This window comes from Maylandia zebra, linkage group LG12, assembly GCF_041146795.1.
Source record: "Maylandia zebra isolate NMK-2024a linkage group LG12, Mzebra_GT3a, whole genome shotgun sequence".
NCBI classification, from domain to species: Eukaryota; Metazoa; Chordata; class Actinopteri; order Cichliformes; family Cichlidae; genus Maylandia; species Maylandia zebra.
In genome coordinates this window covers 11591173-11615902 of record NC_135178.1, presented here as the reverse complement: position 1 = coordinate 11615902, position 24730 = coordinate 11591173, and the positions used below count along the sequence as shown (strand labels likewise).

General features: G+C 44.7%; 1 protein-coding gene across 1 annotated transcript in view; it reads left to right on the top strand.

Annotated features, from left to right (window-relative positions):
• cacna1ba (calcium channel, voltage-dependent, N type, alpha 1B subunit, a) overlaps positions 1-24730 on the top strand; it is a 315954-nt gene that overhangs the window by 281137 nt on the left and 10087 nt on the right. The window contains exons 46-47 of the mRNA XM_076890695.1: positions 8184-8222; positions 23150-23366. Of these exons, the coding sequence (XP_076746810.1) occupies positions 8184-8222; positions 23150-23366 (256 nt within the window). The remainder of the gene's footprint in view (positions 1-8183; positions 8223-23149; positions 23367-24730) is intronic.

The following is a 24730-nucleotide window of genomic DNA, read 5'->3' as shown; positions in this document are numbered from 1 at the left end:
ACACGGAGCAGTGCGAGAGTAAAGCATGAGGGAGGGGCTAATAATTGGCTCAGTCATTTTTAATGATCGTTGAAAGCCCAGATCGTAATCGTGATTAAAATTCGATTAATTGAGCAGCCCTAGGGAACAGTATGTCTATCCTCTCCATCTGTCAGCTGCTACTGGCTCTTCCTCCTCCTCTTCCTCACACACACACACACACACACACACACCAGTTTGTCCTGGTGGATCATCAGGGGTGGGTCCCTCAGTCTGTCCTCACTCTGGACACTTGTAGTTGTCACACATGGAAATCAAATGTGTGATAAGCTGCAGGATTCAAACACAAATGTAACTTATAAATACATGTTCATATGTTCATACTTTTATTACACAATCAGAGAGAAAGAAAAAGAGAGAGTGCAGGACAGAGAGACAGGTAACAATCTCAGATGTATACACTTCTACAAAACAGCACAAGAGAACGAGGATTTAGTGTAGGGCTGGGCGATATGGCCTAAAAGCCATATCACGGTATAATTTGAAGCATGTGCTGTAACTATATATATCGCGATATACTGTATTCCTTTCTTCTGTATAAGATATTTTACACACTATAAGGCACACTTAAAATCCTTTAATTTTCTCAAAAATCGACACTGCGCCTTATGTGTGAATTCTGGTTGTGCTTACTGACCTTGCACCGATTTTATGTGGTACGTGCAGAAATCTTTCAAAAATGTTTTAGTACAACTTTGGTAAGCTCTGAAGGCGCACCGCTTGATGGATTGCATTACGACTGCCGTAGTCAGGAGCCTCACGGAGCAATTCGGGTCCAAAACTCCGTCCTCTTCAGGTCCCAAAGTCAAACGAGCACTGTGTCACGGTCTGCAGAGACAGGCCGTGCGGTGGTGTGTGTAATGGACCCAGGTGCGTACAGAACAGGAAACCAAAAACAGCTGACAGAAAACACTGGAGCACCTGACAGTAGACCAAACATAGTTCAGCGGGTCGGCCAGGAGGGCGGCAACACAACAGCCCACAGTTCATGAGGTCAGGGGGCCGACCCGGAGGTCGAGGGCACCACAGGTCACAGTTTATCAGTTCAGGGGGCCGACCCGGAGGTCGAGGGCACCACAGGTCACAGTTTATCCGTTCAGGGGGCCGACCCGCTAGGTTGGCAACACAACAGGCCATGCCATCGCCCATCAGGAGGCCGCCCACGCGGGAGGCAGTGGTGGTGCAGGTCAGGAGGCCGCCCCTGACGGCAATGTCCAGCCGACGGCCCGGAAAGTGGCCGGCGATCCCGGGCGTAGCAGAGGCAGAAGCCGATGGTGGCTGGGCGGGCTCCTCGGGCCCTCCAGCTGATGTGGCGTGTGGCTGGACGGGCTCCTTGGGCCCTCCAGCTGACGTGTCATGTGGCTGGTGTGGTTCTCCTGAACCTCCAGCTGACGTGGCGTGTGGCTGGTGTGGTTCTCCTGAACCACCAGCTGACGAAGAAGGCTGCTGGACGGGCTCCTCGGGCCCTCCAGCTGACGAAGAAGGCTGCTGGACGGGCTCCTTGGGCCCTCCAGCTGACGAAGAAGGCTGCTGAACGGGCTCCTTGGGCCCTCCAGCTGACGACGAGGCGTGTGGCTGGACGGGCTCCTCGGGCCCTCCAGCTGACGACGAGGCGTGTGGCTGGACGGGCTCCTCGGGCCCTCCAGCTGACGACGAGGCGTGTGGCTGGACGGGCTCCTCGGGCCCTCCAGCTGACGAAGAAGGCTGCTGGACGGGCTCCTCGGGCCCTCCAGCTGACGACGAGGCGTGTGGCTGGACGGGCTCCTCGGGCCCTCCAGCTGACGACGAGTGAGGCTGGACGGGCTCCTCGGGCCCTCCAGCTGACGTGACGTGAGGCTGGACGGGCTCCCCGGGCCCTCCAGCTGGCGTGGCATGAGGCTGGTGTGGTTCTCCCGAACCACCAGCTGACGAGGAAGGCTGCTGTAGAAAACAGTCTAAGGCGGAGAGAAAGCTCACGCAGCCCTTGGCACTGAAACTTAGATGTTTCACAACCATTCCCAGCAGGCTCAGAAGCAGACTGTACAGTCGACGTGTGAACCTCTTTCACTGTCACATGAACCTTGGCTTCATGTGGTGCGGCTATGGGAGCAACACTAGAAGAAGTCCTGAATTCTACAGAGTCAAGAACATGGTTTGTGATTTCATTGTGCGCTTTATCAAAACTGTTACACACAGTCCTCTCATTATCACAACACGACTCTGACTGGCCCTCAGTCTTAACCAGAGTTAGGTCGGCCACAGCATGGATGTCTATGAAATCATGATTAATGGTAGAGCAGTCTTTGGCACCAGTTTCTTTGTAGCTGGGCCCACAAAAGGGCAACCCAGTACACTCCACTATGACAGACTCATGAGATGAAAAAGCACAGTCACTCACCTCCGTTATAAGAGGAGTCTGGGACAGAACTAGGACGGGTGCTGACTGGACAGCTGCTGCCCCCACCCCTTCAGAGACTTCAGCGCAGTACAAACAGTCTTTAGTTGCTCCCTGAGGAAAGCTAGGCAGTCTCTCTTCAGACTTGGTAAATTGTTCACGCAAAGTTTCAAACCTGGCATGAGGTGGCTTGGTAATTGTTAAATTGTCTGAGGTAACAGGAGTTACTTCTTGATCACCCACACAACTAGGACTGCTCGCTGATGATTTCAACACATCAAATCGAAAGTCACATGACACAGAATACAGAACACAAAATGATGTTCGCTGCAACGACTGACCGGGAAAACATGGAGGTCAGAACACAGACGACGCGACCCAGACTGTATGAAACACAGAGACTAAATACACATGAGGGATGATCAGGGGAAGTGGCCACACATGGGAGCACAGCTGACACACATGAACCTAACGACAGGACAGGAGGAGTGAAACTGAATACACTGACAGCACTGCTACGTCCTGTCTCGCCCTCCATGGAGCATCACGAGGACGCTGTGGGGGTCCTGGATGTCGATCTCGAGGAGCAGCAGCACGCCGCAGGCTGATCATGACAGTGTATTGACAGACTTTCAAAGTAAAACAGGAAACATGGAGATTAGACATGACACATGAACCGGGGAGACTTAGTACAGGGGGAGATGACATAAACAACTAAGGAACAAAACTAAACTGCAGTCTAGAAATTAACTAGGTGAACTAAGCTAGGTGCAAATGAATACAGAAGATACATGGAACTCAAATACTGGGTTGCTTGACCCAGGACCATGACACACTGCAGGATCACTGAGAGTTAAAAACTGTCTAAATTCTTTCATCTTTAATAAAACCAGGTGTAACCATTAAGTTTAACATCCAGGCATCCATGAAAACAGAATTTATTAAATTCAACGGAGTTAGAAGCTAGCAGGAATTGAATTCACTAGTTTCCACCTAAACATGATATGCCATGTTCTGACTGAGAAATTTCTGAAAAAATTTAAGTACAGCTCTGCTATCACTTCCACCATAAATGAAAACTAAAAACTAACAGCCACGTTAGCATAACATTAGCACAGTGAAGCTGAAGGATGGCCGCTAACATTTTTCCACTCGATAAAAGTTAACGTGAGGGTTTCTTGTGGTTAGGGACAAATGCAATTGCATGGCAGGATGCTATAAATGGACCAAACAGTCAGGAGAACAACTGAGATAATCCATCCACAATATGAGGTTAGTCAGTAATATACTGCAACAACATGGGAATAGAGCAGCTGCGAGAGAATTCAGCATTAATGAATCAATGGTAGGGAAGTGGAGGAAGCACAGTTTTTGGCTTTCCCCATCTTCCAAAAGTGCTTCGTCTAATTGCTATTACTGTTGCCCGGCATAATTTGCAGATGATGTTGTTTGCAGCTGCTGCAATACCAAAATAGGCGCAGCTTGATGACACCATCAACATGCGCTGTCGCGGTAGAGCGGTATAGTCAAAATCTCTACCGTTGGCCAAATTTATATCGTTTCTACCGTGTACCGTTTATACCGCCCACCCCTAATTTAGTGTTTGTGTTATTAGGAGTGCTAAACAAGAAGAGTTCCCAGATGGTACAGTGGACACATGTGTGACTCCTGTGATTAAAGCAGCTTTCTTTCAGCTTAATAGTGAACCGTCAGCTCGTTCAAACAAACGTTAAAGTCCGAACAGAACACCACCAGAGGCAGCAGTATAACATAGCTAACATTAACAGTATAGTGAATCCTGCTTGTGCTGTGATATTCAGGACTGCAAACCGAGCAGCATTCACTAATTTTCAACTTGTTGTTTTTTTTTAAATATATCACTGACTTTAATTATCCATTAAAATTATCACATTCTCTGTAAGATTAAGGTCAACTACTGAACGGCATATATTTTAAAGTAAAGGCTTTAAAATCAAGCTGACGCTGAAAGTACTAACATCACTAATGCCACATAACTTTGCCGACATGTGGCCAACAGTAATGTTTTAATGTTCTTCATTATTAAACATTTGCACATAAATAAGTGACATCATATTCAGTACTGTTGAAAGTTTAGTCTTCGGCTGCCCCACTTCAGCCGTCTGTAGTGATGTGCGGATCGATACTGAAATATCGATTGCTGCGATACCAGTCATTTATGTTCTAGAATCGATTCTCATATTAAAATATCGATATTTTAGTAATTTAGGGTAAATTTGTAGTTTATCTTTAACAGGAACAGAGTGGAAAGAAACTATATTATTCGGATTGTCTACATTGGAAGGAACTACTTCCTATTCCACTTTTAATAGTCATGTGCGAAATAGGGCTTTATAAATTTGTGGCAGCCCTTTGGCATGCGAGACAGACGTCTCTCGCGGAGTCCTTTAGTGCTGCAGTCAGGCAACATGCTCAAATGGCACACAACTTCAGTTTTTTTTATTTCTATATGACAATTCTGCATTATTATTATTATTAAGTGATAAGAACAAGTAACCTGACGTCTTGTAATCATGATGAAGCTATAATTTGAGATACAATGAAAGATATCAGATCAGTATCGCCGATACCACTCTGAATTTTACTTGGTATTGGATCGGAAAGGAAATCAGTGGTATCGCACATCACCAGCCGTCTGCCGTATTTTTCGGCAAAATCCACCACACCCACCGCTGCGCTATGAATTGTGGGATATATGGGACCACGAAGTCTACACCAGACCACACTTCAAATTTGGGGAAATCGACGGCGCATTTGTCGACCGCAAACTAAAAGCAAACTTTTCTTTTAGTTTGTGTAAACTAAAAGCAAAGTTGTCACCAAGTACTGTTTATATTTGTGTGTATTGCTGCAGCTTTTTTAAGTATTAACTTGGTGCCTTTGGGTGAAATAATGGTAATATGAGGGACTGATCCAAACGGTCACAAAGAATAGCCACTTGTTTCTGTGCTACCAAAGTTACCCGGCTTTCATTCAAAATGTGTTTATCGTCAGCACCTACAAATTAAACTACTTAAACATTATAAATGGCTTCAAGCTCACACTGAGACTTGTGGACCACTATCAGCCACTGAGACAGTAGACACATTTATGTGTTTTTGTTTTTTTATATGAATATTTCATACTTTAAGGCTGCCTGTTTATTTAAAGGAGATGAACAAAATACATTAGAATTGTACAAAATGATATCATAGATGATAGATTAAATAAATAGATTTTAAGTAGATGCTTGTGCATTCTTGAAGTCTTATATGTTGAATTGAATTATGTGCTTACCTTGAGACTACTGTGTGTGTGCGTCTATTGGAGCGTGCTTCGGCATCCTCCGTGGACGATGTATTTCTCCCTTCTTGGTCCCCTGGTAGCCCCGGTTTTCCCCTGGTATCCCTTAGCTTGGTTCCCCCTAGCTGGCCCTTGCTTCCCCTTGGTTGGTCCCCCTTCCCTGGCATGTCGCCGCGAAAAAAAACAGGCTTATGCGCTGGTCGGACCATGCTGTGCAGCTGCCGGCTAGCGAGTAGCTCGGCTACAGTGAGGAAACACAGCAGGGACACGGCTTCAACATTCAAACATACCCTGTCGCTTGGCACTGTGCGGCTCGGCTGCTATGTGTGTTAACACTGCTACTGCTGCAGCTGCAGGCTGTGTTTCCCTGGCGTATTGCCAGCGCTTCGCCGGTTTACGCACCAGCTGGACCTCGCTGTGTCTGATGCTCAGCCAGCGAGTGAATTAAAATCCCAAGATTAACAATTTTCTACCATATTAATCTGTCTTATTTGCAACAGAGTTGTGTTTTACTGCTATATTTTTTCTGGTCTTTATGAAATTGTAGACGACATTCTGTCATCATTATGATCAGATAATGTCTCTGACCACCAAGGATCATTTTGGGCAAAACCCCACTCTTTGAATGCAAGGGCCAGTCAGCAACCAACTGCTGTTCACTTAACCTAATCCTAACAGGTTACATCCAGTTAAGCATGCCAATCCAAGTTGTTCCTGTGGTGTGGCCAATGTGCATGTTGCAGCTTGTGGAGGCCCACAAGGTTTCATTATTGATCCATTCAAAGCTGAAAATCTCTAAATGAGTCTTTCACAAGAGCCTAAGAAATATTAGAAGCATCTCATTTCCTGCGTGATCTTAATCGATTCATGCATTCAAAGTGCCCTGTTCACCCACAGGGTGGGAAGAGCTGCTGTTGATTCTTCTCACAGGAGAGGTGAAGTCTAACGTAATCTGATTAGACCCTGGCTCACTGCCTGCTGTTTGTACGGTATTGTTTTTCTTCTGCTGCCAACTGAAACTTTGATAGCTCTTCCAAATAGCTTTGGATCCCAAATTTACAGAAAGAGGAATATGGTAATTGCATTACTGTGAAGAATAAAAAATTTGAAATGGAGGATTAATGGCCTTTTAGAAAGTGCCTGCTGCACATGTAGGATTACTCTTGTACCTCTGATTCTCAGTAGTATCACTTGATCTTGGTTGGAAAAGTATGTGCAGATCTGCTTTAATTTTCAGGGTATTCCCTTGCCAGCCCGACTTGACAGACAACAACAGAAGGAACAGTGGGTGGCATGTTCTTTGATATATCTGTGACAATCACAGAATGCAGGATATACTGAAGGGAGCAGACGCAATGCTGGATAGAAACACAAAAAAATATTACTGAATTCTGCTGAACGTCACTTTTTTTTAAAGTTTGTTTTAAATAGGTGTGTAATAAACAGTGATGCTTAGTGATCTTTAGTAAAAAGAAAGACATCAGAGAACATGTCCTAGCTTTTGAGTTTTGTGCATTTAGTTTTAATTATTTGAATATTAAATGATAAGGACCAGTGAGTGCAAGCTTTCTTTTATAAGTGACCAAGGGGCCTCCGTACTGTAGGGGTCGTAGCCATTTTTGTTTTGCGGTTGAGGAAATAATGGATAGGTTGACTGTGATTTTATTCCTAACATGAGCTAGCCTCAGTGTGGTTTGTATGTACAGCACCCGGCCTCTCTCTAGTTGCTTGCTTTCACCTCGCCCTTGTGATTAGATCTGTTAGTAGACATATTGTTGCCCTTTGCACCAATTTTCATTCCCCATTCCCTGTTTTTTTGCCTCTTTAGTGGATCCCTTGTTGGAGGCTCTGAGCCTACACATTTCCCCTGCTGGGCTACAGTGGACCAGCAAGGGAAACTGGATCTGTTGGGTGGGATTGCAGGGGGGGAGGTTGAGTGGGTGGTTGTTGGCCCTGCTGTTGCTCTTGGGTATCTAACCTGGTGGGATTGAACTTTACCTGTATTGCTTCTTACAATTTTTTATAATGTATAGCAAAAGCCTAGCCGATTCAAACATAAGATTCATAATGACTGTATTTATGCAAAGGAAATTAGGGCTTCCTATAGGTTTTGGGGGTTATTTGGGATGGTGGTGGGAAGTCATATCTTATGGCATGTGGAGGGTAGTGATGAGTTGATTCTCCCCTGCCCCACCTGCCTTCCAATCTAATGTAACTCATTGATCCCTTTGCACACTTAGGTGGAGCTCACACAAAGAAATAAAAATTTGTCAACTAGAATAATATACGTAATTAGCTATAATAATTTATAGATGTTCCCCAATCGAGAAATTGGTGAACATACCTGGATAAATATTTTGTCCTCATCTGTATATCATTTCTATCTTTCTCAATATTCCTAATATTCATCTCTCCTTTCTTTTCTTTCTGTTTCTCCCTTGCATTACAGCGGAGCCATTCACGCCACTCTCCAGGGATTCATCTAGCTGTATGTACATTCTGCCAAACAGTATTCTTCTTTACTGCTATTGACAGTATGGTTAATTTATAGGCTCAGGCTTGATGGACTCTTAAAATCAGTGCTATAGGAACAAATCCAGAAACTCTGATGTTACCATCAAGAGTTACACTGACACACGTGTAGGTCAGTGTAAGTCCTGTGGAATTAGGTCATTGGAATTATCATGTGAAACACGATACATTAATCTGATATATATTAAGTACTGCTTTAAATTTGTCTCAGCAGAGTCTTAGCCAAAATGTGTTTCACTCATTAGGTAGTTCTGATTGAAACTACTCAGTTTATTTTACTTTGCATAGGTTAGGGTAGAAAAACACAATTATCCCATGAAACATACTTATGGTTAAGTATACAGAAATTGTCTGAAAACATGCTTCAGTTTTCCTGGTCAAACTTGGAAGGAGATATGTTTAGTTTCAAATAATAAAACTATTACAAAGAAAAGAAATCCCTATTGTTAGCCCCTCCATGAATCGCTATCTTATCGTGGTGGAGGGGTTTGTGTGACCCATGTTCTCGGGGGTTTCTGTAGGGGTTGGATGTATTATGTGTTAAATGGTGGACCGATTCCTCCGTACTGAGACTACCTTTTGGGACATGGGATGTCACCTCTCTGGTGGGGAAAGAGCCTGAGTAAGTGCATGAGGTCAAGAGGTATCAGTTAGATATACAGGGAGTGCAGAATTATTAGGCAAGTTGTATTTTTGAGGAATAATTTTATTATTGAACAACAACCATGTTCTCAATGAACCCAAAAAACTCATTAACATCAAAGCTGAATGTTTTTGGAAGTAGTTTTTAGTTTGTTTTTAGTTTTAGCTATTTTAGGGAGATATCTGTGTGTGCAGGTGACTATTACTGTGCATAATTATTAGGCAACTTAACAAAAAACAAATATATACCCATTTCAATTATTTATTTTTACCAGTGAAACCAATATAACATCTCCACATTCACAAATATACATTTCTGACATTCAAAAACAAAACAAAAACAAATCAGCGACCAATATAGCCACCTTTCTTTGCAAGGACACTCAAAAGCCTGCCATCCATGGATTCTGTCAGTGTTTTGATCTGTTCACCATCGACATTGCGTGCAGCAGCAACCACAGCCTCCCAGACACTGTTCAGAGAGGTGTACTGTTTTCCCTCCTCGTAAATCTCACATTTGATGATGGACCACAGGTTCTCAATGGGGTCCAGATCAGGTGAACAAGGTGGGTGTTGTAAAGGCTCACCTTTCAGCACATTCACTTCACCAGATGCACCTTGTTTCTTTTCCTCACCTTTGATTGGGTGTGGTGCTTGGCCTTAATTGCACTCACCTGTCACTCGTTATATAAGGACTGCACTCACCTACCCCTCACTCACTCCCACATGGGGCGGCAGCTGAGGTGAGTTTCTCTTTGAGTCTCCTGAGTTCATGTATCATTTTGAGTTACTTAAATCATACTTTATGTCCTTTTTAGAGAGAGCAGTCCATGTGTGTCTTTCTTTCCTTTACCTGTTATACAATAAAACGACAAAACCTGCAAATGACGACTGCTTATTCTCATTCTAATCCGATGAGCCCATGATGATGACTACTGAAACCCTGAACCTTCCTTCCTCCAAAACATGGTCCTCCGAGCCGGAGTGGTATTAGCGTCATGGATTCAAAGCAGCCATTGACTGAAGGTTTGAGAAGATCCAGTCGTGATAGTCGACCTCCTGCCTACCTGCAGCAGTATGATGTTCAGTATCCTGGAGCTAGAAGAGCTACATGTGAGACAGAGAGTCAAACAGAATGCCAGCATAGTGACACATACACACATGGGCTGCAAGATCCTGTCGGAGAGTCAGAAAGACAACCAGAGACATCCCCTGCTCCTTTACCCACCAACCAAGATGAGGTCATGAGGGAACTCCTGATGACAATGAGGGAGATTAGGCAATTCATGATTCAGTTATCTCCTCCCCATTCTCGCAGTTCCTCCAGATCTTCAATTCACACTGTCTCTGATGAAAGCAAATCCTCTGTTTGCGGTTTACAAGCCATTCCCCAAACACATCAGCAACATGAGCAGTTCCCAGTGATTGATCCAGCAACATGTCAGTCACCCTCTCAGCCCCCCCAGGTTAGCCGTCACTCTGGTGCAGTTCTGGCTGCTAGCCCTCCTTTCCCTAATTCAACAATATTAGATGCTGCAGTTCCTTCAAGTGGTTTGCCTAGACCAGTTTTTCCTACACCAGATGAGACTCCTTTTAATTTCCTGGCCACACCACTGCAAGGTCCCCACCAGATTTCATGTGTTCAACCTGCTGTTCATCTAGATGAAGACCCCGCTCAACCTCTTGTCTGCATTCCGGAACCAAGGCAGCACCCTCCTGTAAAGCAGCAACCAGCTACATCTGATGGTTTGCATGCACAAAACCCTTCAGTACCCATTACTGCTAGTTCTAGTCACCCTGTTAGCACTAGAACACATGTGTATAAGCTTGAGGGTCCTTCTTTCCCAGACCTTACCAGAGAAGATGAAATCCAGTATAGGCTGTTACGAATGGCCCTTACTAACCTGCTTGACCCTCATGAGACAGAGCATTTCAAATATCATGTCCTTCTCGATCATCTGAAAGTAGACCAAGCTAAACGGTTAGCTATTTCCTTTTCCTATGCTCCTGACCCATACACTCAAGCCACCAAAGCTCTTGATGAGCGTTATGGGCAACCAAGACAGCTGGCATTGAAAGAGCTAAAGAATATACTGGAACTGCCTCCTATCAGAGCAGGTGATGGTCAGAGTCTTGATAATTTTGCTCTTCGTGTACAAGCTTTAGTTGGTTTGCTTAGCACTATGGGTGATCAAGGACGGACAGAACTAAATTGTGGCTCCCATGTCGATCGCCTACTTGAAAAGTTGCCCGCAGAGCATTCCAGTCGCTTCAAACGGCACATTTACAGGGAACAAGGAGATATGATGTATGACTTACCTTTGTTCTCATCCTGGTTGCAAATGGAATGCAAGTGTCAACCAAGAAAGGACAGTCCTGTTTCATCCTCTAACCAGCCACGACCTGCCCATAAGTACACCTCTCCACTCACAACAATATTACATGGGACAAATGCATCCGATCCTGTACAGGCAGCACAACCCATCATAATGACTAAGGCAAGATGTGCATATTGCCGCTCACCTGAACACCACATTAGTAAGTGTCCCGAGTTTATTCAGAAGACAAAGGATGAGAAAATAAACTGGATAAAGACAAACAAACGGTGTTGGCGTTGTGCTAGAACTCATCAGGCTGCGAAGTGTGATCTGAGGAAAGCATGTGCCACCTGCATGGAAAGACATCTACAGATCCTATGTGAGGTGAATCAGAGACCTAGAACTGAAACTAATCCTGTAGTGAGGACACTGTACTTTGATAGACCTAGCGATCGCCCTAGTGTCCTTTTAAAGGTTGTGAAAGTGCTCCTGCGTAATGGCAAAAGAACCCTGGAAACATATGCAATACTTGACGATGGCTCCCAACGTACCATGCTTCTGACATCTGCAGCTAAGCATCTCCACCTAACTGGGAAAGCTGAAAAATTATCACTCAGAACTGTCCATCAAGAAGTTGAAACCATTCAAGGTTCTTGTGTAAGTTTCCAGATTTCTCCCATCGCACATCCAGAGAAAACTTACACAATTAATAATGCCTTCGCTACAAGTCACTTAGCACTTTCAGACCACACCTACCCCGTATCCTCTCTTCAACGGAGATACAAGCATCTTCAAGGTATCCCATTAACCTTTACTAACAAAGCAGCTCCACTACTGCTCATAGGCTCTGATCATACCCACCTTATTACGCCTATTGCACCAGTTAGACATGGACCATTTGGATCTCCTGCAGCAGTCAAAACCCGCTTAGGATGGACACTCCAAGGTCCAATCACAGACTTCCAACCCCAGAGCAGTTCCACGCATGCCCAATGTAATGTATGTATGCTTGCACTGATTGCCGATCACGCTTCAACTGAGTCGTCCTCGGTCAGAAGGAATGGTACTCCACAGTGATGTAGTTCAAATAACTTTACTAAAGAGGTGGCAGATGACATCAACAGGATGTACAGCGTTGGTAGGGAGGCATTACAGTATTCACATGCAGGTAACGGGGGTGTGAGTGTGTATATGGGTATGTGTGTGTGTGGTCATCTGTAAACAGAAAGAACAAACATTTGTATTAACCACTATGGATAGCAGTGTACCCCTTATACAGTACTGTGGGTTTCCAGCGTAATGTTATACAATCTGCCATAACCTCATGGCCACTAGATGGCACCCTAAGACCATAAATGAATTTCTGGCTTGTATATACATTGGCAAACCAGACCTCTGCAGATTGCAACGATTCAGAGAATAAACATAGTAAATAGTTACATCCACCTACAACCACAATGCTTGACAGTAAGTCGTATATGGAATGAAATATGGGCTGAACACAAGGCTGCCTGTAGTAGGCCAAACAAAACGCATCTTAGCGATAGCAATGGGACTAGCCTCTTAGCGATAGCAACGAGACTAGCCTCTTAGCGATAGCAACGGGACTAGCCTCTTAGCGATAGCAAATTACACAGATAAAGTCAACAAGCCTCACTCTCATCTTACAATACTCACATGGTAAGCACGCACGCAGTATTAACTCACACCGAATGCACGTTAATACGTTACTCCTCCGACACACCTCTCATCTGTGCAGCGCTGCGCTGAACACGTTCCCAACAGGAAGTACAGATACCGAGGTGCATCATGGGTAACGTAGTATAAAACAGCTACAGTGAACAAGCGGACTTTTAACACCCAAGGTTTATTCACATCTTCCAGTTCAGGTTCAGGAGAACCGCTCCAGCACATCCTTGTGTCCGCTGATGGCTCTGAATTCATTCAGCCTCTTCATACTCTACCAGCAGCAGTACCTATGTCATCACCGGCAGTGCCACTATCACCAGTTCCACCGCCTGTGGCTGCCATTCCGCCAGTGGTCAGGGCGCTGCCTGCTCCTGCACCACCTGGTCCTGCCTCTGCCAAGCCCCGTACATTGCCCCCAGCACCTGCAAAACTGCCCAATGGGCTGCAGGTCTGGGCCTGCTGCTGCATCCCACGTGGTTGGCATTTGGACCTGCTTTGCCGCCACCGCTGGCTACATGGTCGGCTGTCTGGCCTGCATTGTCGACCTCTAGGTTGACCCCCTGAACCTATAGTAGACCTGTAGCATGTCTGATTCCTCTGCCCCCGCTTTGTGAAAAAGAGCATCTTTAATCCTTTGAACATATTTCTCAGTAGAAATATGGGGGCGGCTGTTGAAAAGGCTCACCTTTCAGCACATTCACTTCACCAGATGCACCTTGTTTCTTTTCCTCACCTTTGATTGGGTGTGGTGCTTGGCCTTAATTGCACTCACCTGTCACTCGTTATATAAGGACTGCACTCACCTACCCCTCACTCTTTCTTCACTCCCACATGGGGCGGCAGCTGAGGTGAGTTTCTCTTTGAGTCTCCTGAGTTCATGTATCATTTTGAGTTACTTAAATCATACTTTATGTCCTTTTTAGAGAGAGCAGTCCATGTGTGTCTTTCTTTCCTTTACCTGTTATACAATAAAACGACAAAACCTGCAAATGACGACTGCTTATTCTCATTCTAATCCGATGAGCCCATGATGATGACTACTGAAACCCTGAACCTTCCTTCCTCCAAAACAGTGGCCATGTCATTAGTTTTTCTTCTTTTATACCCTTTCTTGCCAGCCACGCTGTGGAGTACTTGGACGCGTGTGATGGAACATTGTCCTGCATGAAAATCATGTTTTTCTTGAAGGATGCAGACTTCTTCCTGTACCACTGCTTGAAGAAGGTGTCTTCCAGAAACTGGCAGTAGGACTGGGAGTTGAGCTTGACTCCATCCTCAAGCCGAAAAGGCCCCACAAGCTCATCTTTGATGATACCAGCCCAAACCAGTACTCCACCTCCACCTTGCTGGCGTCTGAGTCGGACTGGAGCTCTCTGCCCTTTACCAATCCAGCCACGGGCCCATCCATCTGGCCCATCAAGACTCACTCTCATTTCATCAGTCCATAAAACCTTAGAAAAATCAGTCTTGAGATATTTCTTGGCCTAGTCTTGACATTTCAGCTTGTGTGTCTTGTTCAGTGGTGGTCGTCTTTCAGCCTTTCTTACCTTGGCCATGTCTCTGAGTATTGCACACCTTGTGCTTTTGGGCACTCCTGTGATGTTGCAGCTCTGAAATATGGCCAAACTGGTGGCAAGTGGCATCTTGGCAGCTGCACGCTTGACTTTTCTCAGTTCATGGGCAGTTATTTTGCGCCTTGGTTTTTCCACACGCTTCTTACGACCCTGTTGACTATTTTGAATGAAACGCTTGATTGTTCGATGATCACGCTTCAGAAACTTTACAATTTTGAGACTGCTGCATCCTTCTGCAAGATATCTCACTATTTTTGACTTTTCTGAGCCTGTCAAGTCATTCTTAAAATATTATAATTCTTATAATTCTGATCACTTATCAGTACATATCCATATTTTTATATCTATAAAAAGGAAAGCTGACACTTGCTAGAATTTTTCAAAGGTGTAAGTATCACAGTAGATGCCTTTGTGTCAAAGTATCTGAGGCTAAAACACAGAAAAACATGAAGATTTTCCTGACATGGGATTTTATAGCAGATGACCTTAAAAATATTCTGCAGTAGATCAAAAACAAAAGAAAACCATTAATCAATATATGAACATTACCTGATGCTGCTGAAGTGAAGCAAAGCAAAGTTACAGAGGTTTTATTAGAGACATAGCTAAGTGTTTTGGAATTTTGCATAATTTTAAAAAGTTCAAATTTGTTTAGTAGCCTATTCAACAGCAGAAATTAGGCTTTCTTTTCCTAAGTAAGTAAAAGAAAAAAAAACACAGCGTCCGACAGCGCTGTAAACAACGCTAGACTTGTGCGTAGTAAGCAAGAAAATAATACAGAAAACAGAGATTTTTGATGGGAAACTGTTCTCGAAGTACACTGAAAGAGAGAGATAGAGAGAGAGCTGTACATGAAGTGTGATTTTTTTTTATCATGGTGGAAGCAAAACAGCAAAAGTAAGAGGGAATTCATGACGATGTTATGTGAAGCATAGTTTGGATCTTCTTTTGCTGCTGGTTCAGTCAATATTGTTTGGAGAGAGATAAAAGCTACAGCTTCCGAATCTAGCGCAAAATGGACCTAAACACAAAGCGCCAATGCATCAGAATCGGTGAGCTGTCGGCTTTCAGCCCCGACCGTGTCCGTGCAACATCACACTGATTCTGATCCGTCAGCGGGTCCATGCTTTGTGTTTACATCTTTGTGCAGAATCTGTTTACCTGCTCTCATTTATTGTTTTAGCTGTTTGGTGGTTGTTGAAATTTTGCTAGGTTTAACCTTAGATTCTGGTGTTTCAGGCAAAATAAATTTATATATGAAAAAATCAATTCAGGATTTTAATGAATCGATATCACATTATCCAAGCTAGAATCGATAGTCAAAACCCACCCCTACACACAACATTGTAAAGGTGTGTCAACCAAGACAGCCCTACAACATCCAGAGCTTTCAGGAACTCAGGACGAACCTCATCCACCCCACGATCTACCTGTGATCTACCTGCACGATACACGGTGCAGTCACGAGCAGTGGGTAGAATGAAACTGCATATACAGTATTCTGAGTTTCTTGATGTATTTGTTATTCCTTTTCAGTCTAGTTTCATTTCAGTTTATCTAGTTACATTCTGCCATGCCTGGGTTACAGTTTTAATTCATGATTTATCAAGCTCCCCATTTGTCTCATCCCTGTGTTAAGTCTTCGTGTGTTTGTCTGTAATGTTTCATGTCCAAGTTTTCTTTGTTTGTCTAGTTCGAGTCATGTCTGGGTCTCGTTATGTTTCCCGTTTTATTTTGAAGGATCCTTGTGTTTATTGTATTTAGCTTCACGTCCCCTGTCCTGTCATTATGTTAATTGTTATCAGCTGCTTTCCCCATGTGATTCCGCTTTCCCTGATCAGTCAAGTCAAGTAGTCAAGTATTTATTTATTTATTGTCATTGTCGAAGAACAATGAAATTGCGTTTGGGGCTTCCGTACAACCCGTAAAAAAAACAAACAAATACCCCTTAAAACCCAAGTGTAAATATTTAACCCAGTGTGACTTCAGTGCAATGAGACAATCCTTAGCAACAACATGAGAACAAGACAGGTAATGTTCATAGGACATTCAGACAAAGACCTGAGAAACATGACAAAATGCAACAATGCAACCCGTTCAATATTATTGTACTGTGAGATATGATGGTTGTCTATTTAAGAAAGAGGGGGGGAGAATAAAGATTTAATGCACCAATGCAAACCAGTTCAGTGCTATTAAGAAGTTGGATATGGTTATTGTCCGTGAGAGGGGGGCAGAGAGGGGAGGGGGGCAGAATTCAGGAGCCTCACAGCCTGTGGATACAGGCTGTTGGCCAGTCTGGATGTTCTGGCCTGTATAGACCTGTACCTTCTCCCTGAGGGCAGCAGGTGGAAAAGGTGGCGCGCAGGGTGATGTTGGTCCCGCAGGATACTGTGCACCCTCCTCAGACAGCGAGTGGGGAAGATATTACTAATCTCTGGCAGAATTGTTCCAATAATTCTGCCAGCTTCTTTCACCACCCGCTGGAGTGCTTGCTGGTCGGCCTTGGTGCAGCTGGGGAACCACACTAGAAATCCATGCGTCAGGACGCTGCTGATGGCACAGTTATAGAAGTTCAACATCAGAGGTCTGGGAATGTGTGTGCTCCGTAGTCTCCTCAGGTAGTAGAGGCGCTGTTGGGCCTTCCGTGCAACTAAGGTGATATGGTTGCCCCAGGACAGGTCCTCGGTCACAGTTACCCCCAAGAATTTAAAACTGCTCACCCTCTCCACCGCCTCACTGCCAATGAAGAGAGGCAGATGGTTGTTATGACCCTTCCTCCGGAAATCTACAATGATCTCCTTGGTCTTTTTGGTGTTTAAGACCAAGTTATTGTCGTGGCACCATGACTCTAGTTGTTGCACCTCTGTCCTGTAGTTTGTCTCATCGTTGTTGGATATAAGTCCGAGCACTGTGGTGTCATTGGCAAACTTAACAATGAGATTGGACGCGCAGGAGGAAATACAGTCATGGGTGAAGAGAGTGTATAGCAGAGGGCTCAGAACACACCCCTGAGGGGCGCCGGTGTTGACCACAAGGGTGGAAGAGGTGTTCTTACCCACTCTGACACTCTGTCTGCGGTTAGTGAGGAAGTCCACAATCCAGTTGCACAGAGAGGAGTTGAGTCCCAGTTGGTGGAGTTTGGGACGGAGTTTATATGGCCGGATGGTATTAAAAGCCGAGCTGTAGTCTACAAAGAGGAGCCGTGCATAGGTGTTCCTGTGTTCCAAGTGCTTCAATAATGTGTGCAGCACTATGGCGATCGCATCCTCAGTTGACCGGTTCTCCCTGTATGCAAACTGGTGCGGGTCCAGAGATGGTGGAAAAGCAGCTCTGATGTGTTTAATGACCAGTCTCTCCAGGCATTTGGCGGGAATGGGGGTGAGTGCCACAGGTCTGAAATCGTTCAGACATGTGACATTTGACTGTTTTGGGATGGGAACGATGGTTGCTGGTTTGAAACAGGATGGTACCAGTGAACAGGACAGCGAGGTGTTATATATAGAGGTGAAGACGTCCGCCAGGTCCGCAGCACAGTCTTTTAGCACCCGGCCCAGCACTCCATCCGGCCCGGCCGCCTTCCTGGTGTTAATGCTCCGGAACACACGCCTCAGCTCATGAGTGCTCAGGACCGGAGCAGGGTCGGTTGAGGGGAGAGGGGACAGGACAGGGTCGGTGTTCTCCCTATCAAAGCGGGCATAAAAGAGGTTTAGGTCCTCAGCCAGAGTAGGACTATCGGCTGAGGGTGATGGTGTTCTCCTTTTGTAGTCCGTGATAGCCCTGATGCCTTCCCAGACCTGCTTTGGGTTTGTGATGTTCTCAAACCTGGCCTCGATACGCCTCCTGTGCTGCTGCTTGGCAGTCTTGATGCCTCTTCTCAGGTTAGCCCTGGCAGCACTGTATGCCTCCTGGTCCCCGGAGTTGAAAGCGTTGTTCCTCGTTCGAATAAGTTGTTGAACTCTGTGTGTCATCCAGGGTGGATTATTAGGGAACACACGGAGTCGTTTCCAAGTTGTTACATTGTCCACACAGAAACGGATGTAGTCCAAGACAGTGGAGGTGTAACTGTCCAATGCGACACGATTGTCAGTGTCCTGCACCTTGAATACCTCCCAGTCTGTGCAGTGGAAACAGTCCTGAAGCATCGGAATAGCATCCTGCGGCCATGTTCTCACGGTTTTGGTTGTAATCCCAGTGCTCTTGATCTTTTGTGTGTATATTGGGTGTAGCAGAAGGGAGAGATGGTCTGACAGACCCAGGTGGGGATAGGCCTGGGCTCTGTATGCGTTCGCCATGTTGGTGTACACCTGGTCCAAAGTTCTATCTCCTCTGGTAGCACACTTCACATTTCGGTGGAAATTGTGAAGTACAGATTTCAGGTCCGCGTGATTAAAATCCCCAGCCGCAATAAAGACACTGTCCGGGTGTGCTACCAGGCTGTTATTGATGCTGCTGCTCAGTTGTGCTAACGCTAGCTTAGCATTAGCATCTGGTGGAATGTAAACAGCGCAGATGTAAACGGCAGAAAATTCCCGAGGGAGATAGAATGGACGGCACTTTAACACCAACAGTTCTACCTCTGTACTGCACAGTCTTTCCGTTACCGTGACGTTCGTGCACCAGAAGTTGTTAATATAGATGCACAGCCCCCCGCCGGTCTTCTTACCCGAGTCCGCTGACCTGTCGGCTCGATAGGCGGTGCGGCCTGCTAGATCAATAGCTACATCGGGAATGGCGCTGTCCAGCCAGGTTTCAGTAAAAATCATGCACGAACAGTTGTTGAAAGTCCGTCGAGTGGCGATCTGCAGTCGTATTTCATCCAGTTTGTAACGGATTGAACGGGCATTGGAGAGGAATATGGTCGGGAGTGGTGGTTTAAACGGACTAGCCTTTAGCCGTGCCCACAGGCCTCCCCGCCTGCCTCTCTTCTGCCTCCGCTCGCAGCGTCTCCTCCTGCGGCTTGCTGTTGCGGGTAGCCCCGGGGGTTGCTTGACGATCTCCGGGGGGATGAGATACTCGGATGTTAATTGAAGATCTCCACGGCTTAGTTGTAGTAGATCATCTCTATTATATTGAAGTAACCCCAGACTGTGTGAAATGATACACAGCACCACAGTACCACCAAAAGTGCAAAAGTGTAGGAGCTCCGGGCCGCTGCGTCTGTTCGCGCGGCCATCACTACAATATACATGTTTTACAACAAAAGGAGTGTGTAAAACATGTATATTGTAGTGATGGCAGTATACTGTGTATATTTATACTGCCAGTATGGAAAATGATTATTTGGAAATGCTTAAAATGGAAATGATAATTTACTGTGAGGTGAGGTGTGGTTGGGGTGTGGACAGTAGTTGTGCTTTTGTAACGACGAGGGGGGAAAGAAGGGGGGAAAGAAAGAGGGAAAGAAAAACAGCTGAGAAGAGGGACGGGGGAGAAGGGCAAAAAAACAAAAACCAACAGAATAAGCAAAAAAAAATAAATACATATATCGATCACCTGGATCACCTGTTGAGAAAGAAAAAAGAAAACAAGCAGAAGAAAACGAGAGTAATAGAATAAACAACATCACAATGATATATGGGAACATGACAGTAAATACTAAATATTAAACATTATTGTGCAGCACGTAAGATCGACAGCGCACAGTGTGCTTTGAGGTAGGAGCCAAAAAGGGTGTAGTTTGTGAGTGTGAGCTCCCGTGTGTACACCCGTGAACATGGACGCGCTTGTTTTTAAAAGGTTCCTTCATGTAATGATCTGCTAGAGCAGGGGTGTCAAACTCAAATACACAGTGGGCCAAAATTCAAAACTGGAACAAAGTCGTGGGCTAACATTAATATTTATTGAAAAAAAAACTTCCTCCAGATATAAGAATGAATCTTTTCTTATGGACTCAAATAAGTTTTGCTGGAAAACTGAATATGGAACAAGCAAAGCTTAATACTAAACAATATATATATTAGCTGTATAATACCAGTAGGCCAGCTCTAATAGTAATTTGGTATGGCTTCGCGGGCCAAATGTAATTAGGCTGCGGGCCAAATTTGGCCCGTGGGCCAGAGTTTGACACCTATGTGCTAGAGGGTGTGGGGAGCCACTGCCCCGTCCTCCAGGGCATGAAGCAGGTATGGAGGAGATCAAAACTCCAGACATCCAGAGGCCCCCAGAACACAAGAGACCAAGGAAGACCAACAGAGGGGCAGCCGTCCCACTGTCCCAGAAAGAGCTGAGGAGAGTCCCAGATGAGGGGTCACTCAGCAGCCGCGGAGCAGAAGCCAGGGGGGTTGCAGTGATGCGCCCGTGAGCTCCGCCAGCAGCCAGCTGTGCCTGAGTGACCAAGCCCCAGGCCGAGAGGCCGCGGGCACCCCACCTCCGAAGTGGCCCGATGTGTACCTGGGCGCCCATCCCCGGACACAAAGAACCACCAACGCACCGATGTCTGAGGGAGTCCGCCACCGGCAGGGGAAGTGGTGGGGGGAGATAGGCCTCCAAACCTTGGAGGGCCTGATATGTCCCCAGAGAGGTGACGTCTGATACCCAACCTGACGTATAGACACAGACATACAGGCACACACAGATACAAACATCCATTCCCACCCTCATGCTCTCATATGCACTTACTCCACACTCAACCAACGTGGAGACAGACATAAAGCGTACTCTACGAACCGGGTCTAGGTACATTGCCCCTGGAGGGGGGAACTGCACCCAGACCCAGGCGGTGTTACCCTTTTCCCTGCGGTGGGGAGAAGCAGACCGACCCGACTCCACAGCAGGGAGGCCCTACATTTCAGACCCCAGTCGGAGGGCCAACTCCTCCTCCTAGCCCCCCGCTCCAGCAGGCCGCAGAGAACGGGGTGAGAGAAGACTCCAAACCTCCCTCCACCCGCTTATTGTAGTGTTGATGCATGTGTGTTCTAAGGTGCATTTAAAACCCAGGAGGGCATGGAGCTACCTGTCAGAGAGCAGCAGGTAAGCGCATAGCCCCTCCTGCTAGCCCTCAATGTCTACGTGTATTTAAAATTGAGAGGTGGGCAACGACGCCAGGGGTGAGGTGTACACCCTGATGGTAATTTGGATTCCGTGTAGCGTGTCCACCCCCAAGATCCTATATGCATGTGTAATGAGAGTGTGAGTAATGTGAATGTCTAAGTTGTGGGATAAAATTGAGGCAGAGGCAGCCAGAAGGGGACAGAGGGGGGGTTGCCTCCTCCCCACCTGATCATTCCTTATGTGTACTTAATCCGTGTGTTTCTGCTCAGTCAGTGTCAGATTGTCTGTTATCCTCACCTCATCTTTTCATAGTTTCCGTTATTGTGTCACTGTTTCATAGCCTGCCTAGTTACTCTGTGTTCATAGTTTTTTCATAGTTCTTCCACAGAGTGTCAGTCTTTTTAGTTTACACAGTGTTCTCAGTCTCCTTAGTTTCTCCTTAGTGTTCTCTAGTGTTTTTGTCATGCCATCAGCCACAATAAAGGCTCGCTTTATTTTTGGAAACCTAGTTCCATCTCTTCATTTAAAAAACAGTGTTAGCTAAAGCTAGCTACACATTGTGAGACAAACTGCACACAAAGAGTTTCTGTGTTTGCTGATATTTGTTGAGCTGATAGAAACGTTGCCTTTGAAATTACCTGAAGCAAAAAAACAAACAAAAAAAAACAAACAAAACACTGACACCTCTGACTTTGGCACATGTCATCTCTTTTAATGCAACATCCCCTGTTAATTAATAAATGAACAGGACTGCAATTCATTTGTTACTGTTTAGGTTCAAATTAGTTTGATGTTTGAAGACTTGCAGTGACAAAATGATAATACCCCTCAAATGTGTTAAAACAAAATTAATGAGCCTGGTTTTAAAATGTAAGGAGTAGAAAGTAAAGATATTTGTTTAAAAATGTAGGGAGTAAAAGCAAAAAAGTAGTCAAAAAAATAAATACTTAAGTAGAAATTTTAGATATCTGTACTTTACACATTAGTGTACTTTGTTATTTCTGACCTCTGAAAATCAGTTTGTTTGTTTTTTTAGCTATTGCTAAATACAGAGGGGTTTTTTTTCTGGAACTAGAAGATGTCTCTTAAAAAGTCTTATTCACCCTTCACTATTAATTTTTACTTTTTTTTTTATAAATTTTCTGTTACAGATCATTCCAGTTGGGTGTTCCATATATGTGAAAAGTCTACAGAATGTTATAAAACCTGAAACTAATTCTATCTTAAAATAGGTTAATCAGCTGAATGAATTAGCTCCTACTGGTATGAGTGAAACACCTGGTCCTTTGCCTTTAATTTCCTCGTCGTGGGATCAATAAAGTTGTATCTTATCTTATCTTATCTCATCTTGATACTTACTTACTATTTACTAAGACAGACTTGTATGGGCAAATTGGCCCTGTGCTCCTAATACTGATGCATTCTTTAGCTAAATGTAAAATGTTTTCACTCCCTTTGTTGTGTCATGTGGGACAACAGTCAATTATTCTAAAACACAACACAAATGATTACATTTGTGCTGTAATGTATTTTCTTCATCAGATTAAGCAGTGGGCAATTACTGTGTGGATTAAATAATTAGATGCAGTTGTTACATGAAGCTGTGGGGAAAAACAACTCTAAAATGTATTGCTGACTGGCTTTCTCTATCCGTCTTTCTCCTTCAGTCTGTCCCTGATGCCAGCCCTATGAAGCGCTCAGCCTCAACTGTGACCCCACAGCGGCCCCAAGAGGTCAATTTAAGAGACTACACCCTGGAAAAACCAAGCCAGGAGAGAACCCACCACCATCACCGTCGCTGCCACCACCGTAGAGACCGAGACAGAGAGAACAGACAGAGGTTTTTAGATGCACCTTTGGCAGGTCAACCTCCCGGTTCTGCTGGTAAAGTCAGTCAGAATTTATTCACAAGCACTATCAAAATCACAGTGTACAAAGACATTCAGTATCATCTAGTCCCACTTCAGTATCATCTAGTCCCACTTAGTATTGGACTGTCCCATCATGCTATCCTATAATTTTATGTGATTGTTTTTAGTTCAGTTGCAATTCATTTATATGGTGCCAACTCACAACAATAGTTTCCTTTAAGGGGCTTTATATTATAGGACGCGTGATCTGCAATATTAGCAAGAGCCCCAGCTACTCACTAAGAACAAGGACTTGGGTGACGATGGGGTTGAAGAAGTCCCTTTTAACCAGAAAAAACCTCTAGAGCAGTAGGAGAATAAAAAAGCGGTGAAACAAAGGATCTGGAGGAGCAGTGCACAGTGGATTGTGATCCCCAGCAATCTTAGTGTCCAAGATGAAGACTCTGCTTCCCATTCTACTTTGGAATGCTCTGTGAACTACAGGTATACCTGCAGTCTGAGAGCAAAAGGATTTGGGGAGATTTATTAGGATTTATTTACGATAAATGATAACGACTTAAAATAGAGAGCCAATAAAGTGAAGCTTAAAAGGAAGACATATAGCCTCCCTCACATCCTAGTTTTTCGGCATTACTAAAATGTGTTCCTTATTTTGATAGTATTGCACAGATGAAATAAGGCAGTCTTGTTTCTTTAACATGCAAGTTAAAGGAGACAGACATTTGGGTCAAAAATAAAACTTAGAAGCAGAAAATGACACGTATTCCAGATATCCAGACTTTCATAGTCTAATCTGCATGTCAGTGGAATCACAATGTTTTCTGTTAACATCACCTAAGTAAGCTCATTGGGTGAGCATCACTTTGGTGAAGGTCAATAGGTTCACTCAACCTACTGAGTTCCTGTTTCTTTAATCTTTGACACTTAACTACTCCCACAGTTTTTGTGCTATTTTCACCATTCAAATTTTAAACTGTTCTGCTATTTCTGCTAATGCCAGCTACAGGGCTCTAGAGTGTGACCAATTTGGTCGCTTATGCGACTTAATTTCTCAATGGTGTGACTAAAAAAAATCCTAGGTCGCACTGGTGCAACCAGCTGTTTAGTACAAAAAAAGGTCTCCGCAACTCTGGAAGTCTCTGTGTGGTCAACAGCAGACACACATTATGCCCATAACATGGTTTAAACCAATCAGAGATAGTCAGTGTGTACTTTTGAAAGTGCAGGCGGATAGAGAGAGGTGAGCAGCTTGAATAAAGTGATATCGATTCATTGAATCCTGAATCAACTTTTAAATATAAATGTATTTTACCAGAAAGGCCAGAATCTCAGTTTAAACCTCACAAAACTATTTCAACAACCACCAACAAGCTAACA